The sequence below is a fragment of the Lissotriton vulgaris genome, chromosome 6 (genome assembly GCF_964263255.1).
Source record: "Lissotriton vulgaris chromosome 6, aLisVul1.2, whole genome shotgun sequence".
NCBI lineage: Eukaryota > Metazoa > Chordata > Amphibia > Caudata > Salamandridae > Lissotriton > Lissotriton vulgaris.
The window spans coordinates 90,275,968-90,289,579 of NC_141694.1; the positions used below are offsets into that span (position 1 = coordinate 90,275,968).

At 51.7% G+C, this 13,612-nt stretch overlaps 1 protein-coding gene across 1 annotated transcript in view; it reads left to right on the forward strand.

Moving 5' to 3' along the window:
• LOC147706847 (exportin-5-like) overlaps positions 1 to 13,612 on the forward strand; it is a 2,027,127-nt gene that overhangs the window by 1,462,990 nt on the left and 550,525 nt on the right. The window contains exon 24 of the mRNA XM_086926003.1: positions 8,030 to 8,127. Coding sequence (XP_086782129.1) covers positions 8,030 to 8,127 — 98 coding nt within the window. The remainder of the gene's footprint in view (positions 1 to 8,029; positions 8,128 to 13,612) is intronic.

The window sequence follows — 13,612 nt, forward strand, 5'->3', positions numbered from 1 at the left end:
AGATTGGTGGTCCAAGCCTCTACATCCAAGAGCGCATTCCCTAAAGCACCACCATATAGGGAATCAAAGAAGCTGGATCATCTTTGGAAGAATGTTTTTTCTTCTGCCAGCTTGGGACTGCGTCAGTAAACAGCGCATGTCTATTGGGCGCGGTTGAAAATGTTGACGTTAGCACAGGTCTTGTCTGCCCTCGACCCTGGAGACTTGATGGTAGCGTTGGACTTGCAGGACGCCTATTTTCACATCCCCATCTACCGGCGCTACTTGCGGTTCATGGCAGGCTACGAGCATTTTCAGTTTACTGTGCTCCCCTTCCAGTGGAGCTATGTGCCCATTCCACCAGGGCGATGGCAGCCTCTACTGCTTTGGGGCGAGGAGTCCCTCTGAATGACATTTGCTGGGCAGCGACATGGGCATCTTTGCACATGTTCACTAAACACTACTGCCTGGACAGCCAAGTCCGGAGAGACTGCTTCTTAGGCCGCTCTGTTCTCCAGGACTTTCTGGTGTGAACTTGGTTTGCAGACCGACCTCCAGTGTTGGTATTGCTGGGGTATCTCTTCTAAGGAACGGAATCTATTACTAACTGTGTCTTGCATGGCTCTGTGTTTCTGGTGCAGAAAGTTGTGTACAGAACTGACGTCTGTGCACGAGGGCGGTGTGTAAGTAGCTACCGTGACGTCATCTCGGTGACCACGACTCCAGCAACGAACACGGAGTTGACCGACGCCACCTTTCGACGCGCACCCGTATGGCTGACTGAAAACTTTCCGGAACCAGTCTGACACCTGGGGGTTATTCTAAGGTAAGGAATCTATAACTAACCTATGTTTCTTACAGATATAATTGTTACCGAAGGTAAGTAACTTGTTCAACTGTAACTGTTAAAGTTCTGTGTTTTTTTTAGTTTAAAATAGTATGTTTTAACTGACATTTTCACCTTATAACCTATAGCACTACTGTTCTCTAAACTCTAAAATGACTGTTACAACCGGATACCCCTACCCACAATAAATATACCCTTATACAATCTACCCATTCCAATCGCTAATCCCAAAACACACCCCTATAAATAATACCCATACTATTTATACCCTTACCCACCTTATACTCTTACCCACCCCTAAATGTGTATATGTATATATATATATATATATATATATGTAGATTTACCTTAACTATACTTACCTTGCATGGTAAAGAATGACTTGTAAATGCTTTGCATGGTAAATACTGTGTGTTAAACACCGTTTTCCTTCCCGAGGTGATCCAGCATGCTTCAAATATATGATTAGCAGGAGTTATTCAACATCACCTTGTGCAGCAACTCTTTAATCGGCTGTCATACAAGCCCAGTTTGGGTTTTCTCCTGTCTCGACTGCTACTTTGGTACATGCAAGAATCACAAATTAGGTCATAATATAGGGGAAAAAATCAAGACGTTCAAGTGCAAAAGGTCTTTCTTGATGTATAAGGCACTCCCTTCTTATGTTCCATCTTAAATGTCTGATTTTCACCAGAATTGGGAGGCAGGTTTCAGTGCAGTTTCTGCATGCAAAAAAGGCAAATATGTATTCCCTGTACTTTCTGGTGTGGTAGGAATGTGTGAAGCAGCCAGTTCTTCTCCATCCTCAATCTGAAGATGACAAACAAGTGGATCTGAAAGAGACACGTTAGTGATAGATTCCTTACCTTAGAATATCCCCAGGCGTCAGACTGGATCCGGAAAGTTTTGCGTAGCAGTACCCTTGCGCGTCGGTAGGCGTCGTCTGCGGCTCCGCGTCCGTCGTCGGCGCCGTGATGACGTCGTCGGAGTACTTAGACGCCGCCTCCGCGTGCTGACGTCAGTTCTTATTTTTTCCGCGCCAGCCAGCGCAGATCTGGAAAAAGCAGTTCCCTAGTCATTTTTTGACTAACTTTTTGGATCTTTTTGATCTATTTCGAAGTCTTCACGACTCCGACGGTGCCAGTAGGGATGCCCGGCTTCAAGCACTGCGACGGTTGCGAACGCCTCATGTCGATTACGGATCCGCACCGCCTGTGCCTGACGTGTTTGGGCGTCGACCATGACGACGAGGCCTGCTCCGACTGTCGGGCCCTCTCGAGGAAGGCCAGGCGGGAGCGGTCCCGCAGGCGACTCGAGATCCGCCAGTCGGCCCCGCGCCGTGTGAGGTCCCGGTCCCACGGGAGGTCGAGGGACAGGTTGCGGGGGCGGAGCCGTCACAGCTCCGGGAGTCGGCGCCACTCCTCCGGGTCCAAGTCGTCAGGTAAGAAGCATAAGAAGTCGAAGAGACATCATCGCTCTTCCGACTCCCCCCGACGCTCGCGCGATGCGGCCGGGGGTTCGGGTGACATCGCCCACGCGGCTCCTCAGGAGTCGCGGGCGCCGCGTCCGGCTCCATATCCCCCGGTCCCTGGGCTGAACGCGACGCCGGAGGAGATAGAGCGCTTCCTCATGGCCATGAGGTCCCTGTCTTCTCCGACGGGTTCCGCGGCGCCTTCCGGCCCAGTGAACCCGTCTGGGGTCCCTAGTGGGTCGGGGGATGCGACCCCGACGCAGTCGGGTGCTTCGGCCCCGACGCCACCGGCGTCTTCGGCGCCGGCGCCGCAGGGCTCCACGATCCCGACGCCGCCGCTGCCCTCGGGCTCGGCGCCGCAGGGTTCAACGGTTCCAGCGTCGTCGGTGCCTTCGGGCCCGACGCCGCAGGGTGCCGTTCGGCCCTCGTCGGGTGATGAAACGTCCCCGGTGGACCTTACGACCCCCCCGGGGTCGGTCCGTGTGGTGTCCCCTCCGGCGTCGGCCTCCTCTCTATGGGTTCCGGCGTCGGGACGGCGCCTGTCGGCGCCGATGTCCTCTCTATGGGTTCCGGCGTCGGGACGGCGCCTGTCGGCGCCGATCTCGACGCCGTTCGGGGATTTCCATCCCTATGAACCATCCTCATTCACTTACGACCCTGAGTCTCAGGAGATGGGGGAAGAGGAGGATTGGGAGGGGTCTGAGGACCCTCTGACAAGGGAATGTCAGTCTACAATGGACTGGTCAGGAGACCTTAGGGAGGCCAGTGGCCTGGACACCTCTCCAGACACTGGATTCGTCTCTCCTCCTTCCGTGGCTTCGGAGGAGGGCGCGACATATAGTGTGGTGTTGATGAGGGCTGCTAAGGCATTGGGCCTTGAGCTCCCCGTCGCGGCCGTGAGGACTAATCTCCTCACTGAGGTCCTTAAGCAGCAGTCATGCTCCATGGAGCCTCTGCTGCCGTTTAATGAGGCCTTGTCGGACGTTCTTTTGGGCACTTGGTCCAGGCCCGCTACAGGTTCGCCTGTAGATAGGAACGTGGCCAGACGCCACCGCCCGGCTCCGGGCGACCCATGTTTCCTGTCCACCCACCCCACCCCCGAGAGTCTGGTTATCCAGGCCTCTAACTCCCAGACCGCCTTCCCGTCGGCTCCCCCTGACCGGGAATCCAAGAGGTACGAGGCCTTTGGCAAAAAGATATTCTCGTCCCTTAGCTTAGGACTGCGGTCTTCCAACACCGCATGCCTCTTGGGCCGTTACACCCATTCTATATGGGAAACGGTGGCGGAAGTGCTGCCAGAGTGTCCGTTGGAGGTACGGGCCAAACTCGGCCAAGCCCTAGTGGAGGGCCGGGACGCAGCGAAGTACTCGATCAGGTGCGGACTGGATACAACTGACTCGCTGGGCAGAGCGATGGCTACGACGGTGGCGATTCGACGCCACGCCTGGCTCAGATCCGCCAACTTCTCGGCTGATGTCCAGAATACCCTCATGGACATGCCGTTCGATGGCCGTCGCCTCTTTGGCGACAAGGCAGACCACGCGCTTGAGCGCTTTAAGGACTCCAGGGCTACGGCCAAGTCCTTGGGCCTCTCGGCCCCGCGCCAGCAAGTGGGTGCCTTTCGCTCCTTTCGTGGCCAAGGAAGGGGCGTCCCCACGTGTGCCGCCAGCCACTCGCCGCAAACTGTCGTCCAGCGCGGCGGCGGCCGTGGAAACCGCCGTGGAGGCGGTCGGGGAGGCAAGCGGAGCCAGTCCACACCTGCCCCCGCAGCATCCGCCTCTAAACCCTCCTAGTCCGTGCTTTTCGGCCCATGTGACGCCAGTGGGGGGCAGGGTTCGCCATCACCACTCTCACTGGCGCACAGTCACTTCGGACAGGTGGGTGCTGCAGATCGTCCGAAGGGGCTACTCCCTCCCCTTCGAGACGACCCCTCAAGCCATGCCACCGCAACACCACCGCGTATCGGGGGATCATTTGCGGCTCCTGCAGGAGGAAGTTTCGGCCCTCTTGGCCAAGGGGGCCATCGAGCGCGTTCCTGGGCCAGAAGTAGGTCGTGGTTGCTACTCCCACTACTTCCTGGTACCCAAGAAGGGCAAAGGGGGCCTACGCCCTATCTTGGATCTGAGGAACGTCAACGGCTTCCTCCGGAAGGAGAAGTTCAAAATGCTGACACTGGCTCAGGTCTTGGCTGCCCTAGACCCAGGAGACTGGATGGTAGCGTTGGACTTGCAGGATGCGTATTTCCACATCCCCGTCCTGCCGGCCCACCGGCGTTACCTGCGGTTCACGGTAGGCCTCGAGCACTTTCAGTTTACCGTGCTCCCCTTCGGCCTTACCAGCGCCCCACGGGTGTTCACGAAGGTGATGGCGGTGGTCGCAGCTCACCTGCGCAGGTTAGGGGTTTCAGTCTTCCCCTACCTAGACGACTGGTTGTTGAAGGCGGGCTCGCCCCAGGCAGTCGTCAACCACCTCCAGACTACGGCGGATCTCCTGCACAGGCTGGGATTTTCCATCAATGTGCCGAAGTCACACCTGTGCCCCTCTCAGAAGTTCCTTTTCATCGGAGCGGTTCTCGACTCGGCGCAGTTTCGGGTTTACCCGCCCAAACAGCGAGTCCGGGATATTCAGGCCCTGATTCCGATCTTCAGGTCGTTATCCCGGGTTTCGGTCAGGCTGACGCTGCGGCTTCTGGGGCTGATGGCCTCCTGCATCCTTCTGGTGCATCACGCACGGTGGCGGATGCGGGCTCTGCAGTGGGACCTGAAGTTTCAGTGGGCCCAGCACCGGGGCAACCTTTCCGACCATGTCCTGATCTCGGAGGGCACTGCGAGACAGCTGCAGTGGTGGCTCACGGACCGCGATTGGGTCAACGGCAGATCCCTCTCCCTTCCCCAACCGGAGCACGTAGTTGTGACGGACGCGTCCCTCCAGGGCTGGGGTGGCCACTTGGGAGAGGCGGAGATCAGAGGACTCTGGTCTCCGGCGGAGTCCCGGCTCCATATCAATCTGTTGGAGCTGCGGGCGATTCGTCTGGCACTGAAAGCATTCCTCCCGTCTGTCCGAGGGAGTGCAGTGCAGGTGTTCACGGACAACACCACCGCCATGTGGTACTGCAACAAACAGGACGGGGTGGGTCGTGGACCCTATGCCAGGAGGCTCTGCGCCTCTGGCAATGGCTGGAACATCAGGGCGTGACTCTGGTGGTTCAACACCTGGCAGGTTCTCTGAACGCCAGGGCGGACGAACTCAGCCGTCAGTGCTCGATGGATCACGAATGGCGTCTGAACTCGGACGTGGCGCAAGGCCTCTTTCTGTGTTGGGGAGAGCCTTGGTTAGATCTATTCGCCACCGAAGAGAACGCGCAATGTCATCAGTTCTGCGCGTTGGAATTTCCAAGGCGGCACTCGCTCAGCGACACTTTTCGTCGCGAGTGGAGCTGCGCTCTGTTGTACGCCTTTCCGCCTATACCTCTTCTGCCCAGAGTGCTGAAGAAGATCAAGCGCGACCGAGCACAAGTCATCCTTGTGGTTCCGGACTAGGCACGAAGGTACTGGTATCCCGACTACTCAGTATGTCAGTCAATCCCCCGGTTCGTCTGCCTCTTCAGGAGGACCTTCTGTCGCAGCAGCAGGGGACGGTCCTCCACCCGAACCTGTCCAGTCTCCACCTCCTTGCATGAAGATTGAGCGGCGACAGTTGAGGCCATTTGACTTGCCTCCTGAAGTTTGCAACATCATTCTGGCAGCCAGGCGTCCCTCCACAAAAACGGTATACGCCTGCAGGTGGAACAGATTTGTGGCATGGTGCACAGCAAAGGCTGTGGATCCTCTCAATGCCCCTCTCTCTGAGATTCTTCTCTTCCTTCTTTCTCTTGCCCAGCAGGGCTCTGCTCTGGGCACTATCAAGGGCTATCTTTCGGCTCTTTCAGCCTTTCTGAGGCTGCCTGACCAACCTTCTTTGTTCAAGTCCCCTATAGTTAACAGATTTCTGAAGGGCATCACTCATACCTTTCCTCCTGTTCCTTTCGTGATGCCTCAGTGGGACTTGAACCTGGTTCTGACCTTTCTGATGTGCGCTCCCTTCGAGCCACTTCATAACTGTCCACTTCGCCTTCTTTCTTTGAAGACTGCCTTCCTGGTAGCCATCACCTCTGCCAGGAGAGTGAGTGAGCTCCAGGCCCTCTCTTGTCCGCCTCCTTTCCTTTCAGTCCATCCGGACAAGGTTGTTTTGAGGACTAGGCCCTCCTTCTTGCCTAAGGTGGTCACGGCCTTCCACATTGGGCAGTCCATCACATTGCCCACCTTCTTTCCGCCTCCACACCCCTCGAGAGAGGAGGAGAGGCTCCACCGTCCGGACCCAAACCGTGCGCTCTTGTTCTATCTGGATCGCACACGCCAGTTCCGGGTGGATGATCAACTCTTTGTTGGGTACGCGGGCGCTAAGAAAGGGAAAGCGGTGCACAAGAGGACCATTTCTCAATGGATTATCATGTGCATCCAGGCGTGTTACCCCTTGGCTAAGAAGGAACCCCCTGTTGGGCTGCGGGCTCATTCCACTCGAGCCACGGCCACTACAACTGCCTTGGGCCGAGGTGTGCCCTTGCAGGACATTTGCCAGGCTGCTACGTGGGCTTCGTTGCACACGTTTGCGAGGCACTACTGCCTGGACAGTCAAGTCCGGAGGGATGGTTACTTCGGCCGTTCCGTTCTCCAGGACTTTCTGGTGTGAATATTGGTTCGCAGACCCACCACCACGGGGATGGTATTGCTGGGGTATCTATTCTAAGGTAAGGAATCTATCACTAACGTGTCTCTTTCAGATGCACAAGTTACTACTTGTGTAACGATATATCTGTAAGAGGCATTAGTTAGTGATAGATTCCTTACCGACCCACCCATCCTCCCCGTTCTGCGAACCGATATCTAGGGTTAAGGTCATCCCCTTTCAGGGCCCTAGTTTCTTGGCACCAGTGTCGGTTTTGGTCATGGCTCTGCGCTTCTGGCGCGGAAAAGCTGTGGCTAAGAACTGACGTCAGCACGCGGAGGCGGCGTCTAAGTACTCCGACGACGTCATCACGGCACCCACGACGCCGACGACGGACGCGGAGCCGCAGACGACGCCTACCGACGCGCAAGGGTACTGCTACGCAAAACTTTCCGGATTCAGTCTGACGCCTGGGGATATTCTAAGGTAAGGAATCTATCACTAACTAATGTCTCTTACAGATATATTGTTACACAAGTAGTAACTTGTGCATGAAGCACATATAGAATGCTAGCAATCACCCAAAGGATGTGTGCTCTATATTCATACCTTCCAGTTACAAGTAAAACGCCTCAAAGTCATACAATTTTTTTTCTGTGGAAAAGTACGGAGCTCGTGTCCATTTCACCCTAAAAAGAGATTACGAGTAATATTTCCTTCTCCGTCACTCTCAGTTCCCTGCAAACCCCTATAATAGCTTAACTATCACAAATTACTAGATTGTGTTGTGTATTATCTCGATCAAACAGACTCCTTAGGTAAATATGAAAACCAGCAGAAAGAATTAAGAAGCTAACATGTTATTTGTAAGTAACCTGTATTATGTTTCTCATTTGTCTTGTTTAAAGCATTACTGAGTGAAGGTTTGTTTTCATGTTGGATGATGCTTGATGATTGTTTTCCTCTGACAAAGAATGTTCACACCCAAATTCTTACTATGTTTCGTTTCTTCCTTAATTACTGTTTACTCTCATTTGTGAAGCCCTTGGTGCTCTCCTGCCCTCCAGCTCAGTATCGTGACCTGGTTTGTCCTATTTTAGCACCATTCCTTGCTGCCATTCATGGGGTAAGAACTAAACTTTTCGTCCCTGAATATTGTTCAATTTCACACATGCAGACGTTGGTGGATTCTGATAACTCTATAGTCCTCCCTGTATTTTGTTTTTCTCTGAGAATAATTTTATAATTGCTAAAAAGGTCCTGCCAAAACCATACCTGGTTCCCTACAAGATGCTTTCCTTTCTGTCTTATTTTTTGTGTGCGTTTATTTAGTTATGTTTTATCTGCCTTACAAAGCACTGACCTTATTCACTCGGTGGCAGGGATTGGGGGCTGTCTAAGCCTGGCTCATCACCGGAGGGTTCTCTTTACAGTGTGTTTCTGATAACATTACACTAGCTCAGTTGGATCATAATATACCACGTTTTGGTCAAATGGGAGGAAAGACCCCTGGGTTGAGTCATTTAGTGGGTGTCAGGAAGACGAGGGTTAGATGAATCCTAAGCTTATTCCTGAAGATTAACAGAGAAGAGCAGACTCCGAGATCCAGAGTGCTGGCCCTGATTTTCTTCAGGGTGTTGCAGATCTTGATGTGAATGAGAAGTGAGTGCTCCAGCAGCCAGATGAGGAATGGAGATTCCATATAGAGATCATAAGAAGAAATATACTAGACGGCTAATGTTTTTGTGAGTACTTATCACTGTTGTCTTTTACTGTGCTCACTAACACTCACTATGGCTATGGGCCATTGTATCTCAAACTGCATCTTAGTTTCTCTTTCTTTGGGAATGATTCGCAGGACTATTACTACAGAATGTTACAGTGTATACCTAGTTAAAAGCAGCTAATAAAATATTAGATGACTTTCTAGAAAGACGTGTAGATTATAGAGGGCTTGCTAGGTGGCAATAAGTTTTAGGAATAAATAATTAAGATACGACTTGACACTTGAAAATTGTTTGGCAAATCAGTAGTATCGGTCTATTGTGTGGATTGCTTATCCATGGATTTCTCCAAATGTCAAACCCAAGTTGTTGAATACGACATTTGAGGGTCTAGTGCTGGATGATGATCAAAATGAAAAGCTGCTGTTCTTTTCCTGGGCCCATAAAAGTTATTTAATGTCCACTAATTTTGATGGATTCTCCTGAATGTCCAAGATTGCTCCAGACATAACTGCTTTGTGTCCTTCTGTGCACTTTTGGCTTTGGAATAGAAGCAAATGAAGAGTTGCCTTAAACACTAAAAAAACTGCAGTTCATTAACTGCTCTTTGCTAGGATTCTGAGACCTCAGCTTGGAGGCATTGCTGTAATTTTTAAAGGAGATTTAGGTACTTTTATCATATTGAATACTAAAACAGACCAGTGAGCTTTGCAAATTGTGAAAAAATATTAGTGTTTATGCCATGTGTAGCCTAGAGTTAACATGTTGTTGCCATCTAGAGTTGGGCTTGGATGGGTGCAATTCTTTTTCTTCAAAGAAGTCTTTTCAAGTCACGAAGTACAGTGGTGACTCCACTTATTGCTGGTAATATGCATGGTCACCAGCTTTGTTGTTACATTGTTTTTTCTACACAGTCATTTCAGACGTGTCCAATCAAGCTCCGGTTCAACACTGCTTGGTGTTTCAGCCAGGCCCTCTCTTATGCCTTCCGTGCCGGTAGAAACTGTCATTGCCATAACCTGCCTGTTTCACACCTTACATACCCCCCTTTGACTCGACTCCGCAGTCTGACAACTTTGATGCCCCATTCAGGCCTTCATCACCTCCTTGACGTACAAGAATGCCCCATTGATGAAAGGACTCCATTTTGCTTCTGCCCAAAGTGTTGCTCAAAATATTCAAAGACAGCCCTTCACCTGGTCCGTAACCTCTTCTTGTTCCCCTGACACCAGAGGACTCTTGTGCAACGTGTCTTGCCTTCCGAAACAAAAAGACTCTCTGAAACTTCTGAGTGCGTCCTATCTCCTCGCCTACAATGGTGCTCAATCAACAGGACGATACTCCAGACCTTTTCAGAGACCGAGAGAGTTTCCCGTCCTGAGGGCATCAAGCAGCCTTAAAATATCTGTTGGCTGATCAACAGCACAACGCAGCAGCAATTCCTAGTGCACACCCAAGCCACCATTTATCTCTTGCTCAGCCTATGCTTCACCATCAATACCCCATCTTCAGACTTTGCAACCACAGCCCTTCCTCAGGGGCGCACTCTTCTCTGAAGTAGGGAAAGCATTCCCCGGCCTAGCAAGGGTATAAGCGTTCCAAACACTGCTATCTCTTTATCAGCCAGATCACCAGGCAACGGTTAGGTGGGTCTAGCACCTCCTAGGCATGATGCCCTCTTGCATTGCCATAGTCCCACATGCCAGTTTACACATGCATCTGTTGCAGTAGTGCCTAGCAACTCAATGGTCACAGACGAAGGGACAGTGGGAGGATCTAGTGTTGATCTGGAGCCGTACTCATCGCTCTTAGCAGTGGTGGAATGCCAGCGGCCTTTTGCAGGGACAGCCTTTTCTGGACCCAGGTCCGCAAGTGACCATCACCACAAACATCTTGCACACTGGCTGGGGAGCACACCTTCAATAACTGACAATCCACTGAGTGTGAACCCCAACTACCGTGATCTCCACATCAAACACCTGGAGTTGTTAGCAAACCATGTTATGCGTGTCACTGGCAGATGTCTGTAACAGACCGACACTTGGTTTGTCTGTGGTGCTTGGAGAGGGACCATGATGCCAAGAGCTTGAAGACTACTGCATAATGCATCCGAAGGCACCGAGGGAGTGTTCCCTTAAGCTCCTTGCCGCCCAATGTCTGACGACCCAGCGATGCTTATGATCCAATTTTTGCAGAATGTCTTAGAACCGCTCGTGGAGCTGCACCTGACAGTCATCGTTCTGATTCAAGTCATCAGGTAAGTCCCACCGAGAGAAAAAGTAAAAAAAAGTCTAAGAGGTCTTTGCCTTCGCTGCACCCATCCAAATCCCTGGACGAATCATGGGAGAATCAGCACTCCAGTCTTCTTCCTGGAGCCGTAGTGACCCCCACCCAACTAAGAGTTATTTTAGGCCAAGCACCTCATATTTGAGTGGTCCAACTCCTCTAAAGAGCTTTTGGGGCCCATAGGTTCAGGGTGGGCCACCACTGGATTTTCACCTGCAGGTTCAGTTGGGCCTCTTGGAAGCACCCAAGACCTTCCTCTGCACCTGCTTCAGTATCCACGATGCTGACACCGCAGACACCCCACTGCAGTATCATCCCCATTGCCATGCCGTACTTCAACACGGAGCCGGATGGGTATCATCTGACTCCCAATGCCGAACTTCGAGTTGGAGCCAGTGCCTACCACTCCACCGGATACAAATCCAAGTGGCTCAGTACATTCGGTAAGAGGATGCTCTCTTCCCCAAGCCTAGCACTGTGATTGGTGAACTCCTCGTGAGTCTTAGGCGGATACACCCATCCAATCTAGGACTCAGTTGCACAAGTGCTGCCCATGGTCTTTGGAAAGGGTGAAGCCATACTGTCCCAGGCAATTGCCGACAGCAGAGACAAAACAAAGTTTACCATCAGATGGGGACTAACTACGACCGACTTGCTGGGCAAAGCAATTTCATTGTCTGTGAAAGGTGAAGGTGCCACGCCTGGCTGAGAATCACTGTCTTTTCAGGGATGTTCAAACGTTGCTCATTGACATGCCCTTTAATACCTTTTGCCTTTTTGGTGAGAAGGCGTACTCTGCACCCAAGCGTTTAAGGATAGCAGAGCTACAGCCAGGTCCTTGGGCCTATGATGGCCCCTCGCCAAAACCAGTCTGTCTTCTGCACCTATTGAGACTAAGGAAGGGATTCACAGCTGCATTCTTTTCCTACCTAGCCACCATGGCCAACAGGCTTTCCAGCCTTTGTGTGGCCTAGGATGCGGTTCCCACAGACCATGTTGGCCCACTTGCTAGAGTTTGACCCAATACACCCTCCTCCACATCCCCGCAAGCTCATCTTCCACACCCCTTTAGTGTGCCCTCATACTAACAAGGGCATCCAGTGGGGGGCAGGCTACGGAATTACCTGCACCAACATCAATGATAACAACCAAAAAATGTGTTTTACAGATTGTCCTCAGGGCCTACTCCATCCCTTTTCTGGACATCCCTCTGCCTATGCCACCCAGTTACGACAGCTGACAGAGGGCCACCTGTCCTTGCTCCATCAGGAAGTGTTAGCTCTCTTGGCCAAGGGAGTCATTGACAGGGTGCTGGCATAAGAGGCAGGTCGTTGTTGCTGTTCCCGCGACTTTCTGGTGCCCAAGAAGGAGACCTGCTCATTCTCAACTTATTGCTGAAAAAGAAGTTGCAAATGCTCACATTAGCTCACGTCTTATCTGCCCTGGAATCTGGATGTTAGCGTTGGGTTTGCATGCTGTCTTCTTCCACAATCCTGACCTGCATGCCCAAATGCTTTACCTGCGGTTCACGGTGGGCCAAGAGCTTTTCCAGGTTGCCGTGCTCCGTTTCAGCCTAACCAGCACCCTGCAGGTGTTCTGGAAAGTGATGGCTGTGGTTGCAGGACATCTGCGGAGGTCAGGGGTTTCAGTCGTGCACCTACCTCAACGATTGGTTGTTGACTGCAGGCTTTCCCCAGTCAGTCATATCCCACCTCTTGACTAATGCAGACTTCCTGCATTCACTGGGGTTTACGAACAATGTGCTGAAGTGACACTTGACTCCTTCTTAGACGTTCCCTTTCATCGGTCCGTTCTAGACACAGTGCAGTTTAGGGCCTATCCCTTTGAGCAGCGAGTTCAGGATATTCAGACTATAATACAGATGTTTCAGCCTCTATCCTGGATTTTTATGAGACTGACTTTGACTCTTTTGGGCCTCATGGCCTCCAGCATCCTGCTAGTTACACATGGCCTTTGACATATGCATTCTCTGCTGTGGGACCGGAAGTCCAGCGGGCACAGCATCAGGGAAATATCTCCAACATGGTCCAGTTCTTGGAGGTAACTGCAAAACCCTGCAGTGGTGGCTGACAATGTGACCATTGGGTCAGCGGCAGACTCCTCTTCCTTCCCCAGCCACAGTTGACAGTGGTTGCAGAAGTATCACTACTGGGCTGGGGCGGCCATCTATGAGGGGTTGAGATCGAAGTATTCTGGTTTACCACGGTATTGGAACTTTCATAGACTCCCATGCTTGAATCATTCCCCGTCGTCGAGATGGGAGTACCCGGTGTATATATAAAAATAGTAATACAAACCATTACAAATCAAAAACTAGGCCTAGGCCCATTCTAGTTTTGTAACATACCTACTTCTTTTTGTAAAATAGACCAAATAAAATAAACAACCAATCAGAACACTCTCACCCTGTAGAACCTTCCTGAAGAACCTGAGACCCTCAGATTTTCGAACACACTTTGTGCTAGGGAGTCTCCACTGAGCTCTGCTCAGTTTTTTCCTTATTACCTTTATCCCTAGTGTTTTTTCAACTGCAATTCTTCAACTACTTTCTTCAGCTTTGTGTCAACATGTCTTAGAAGG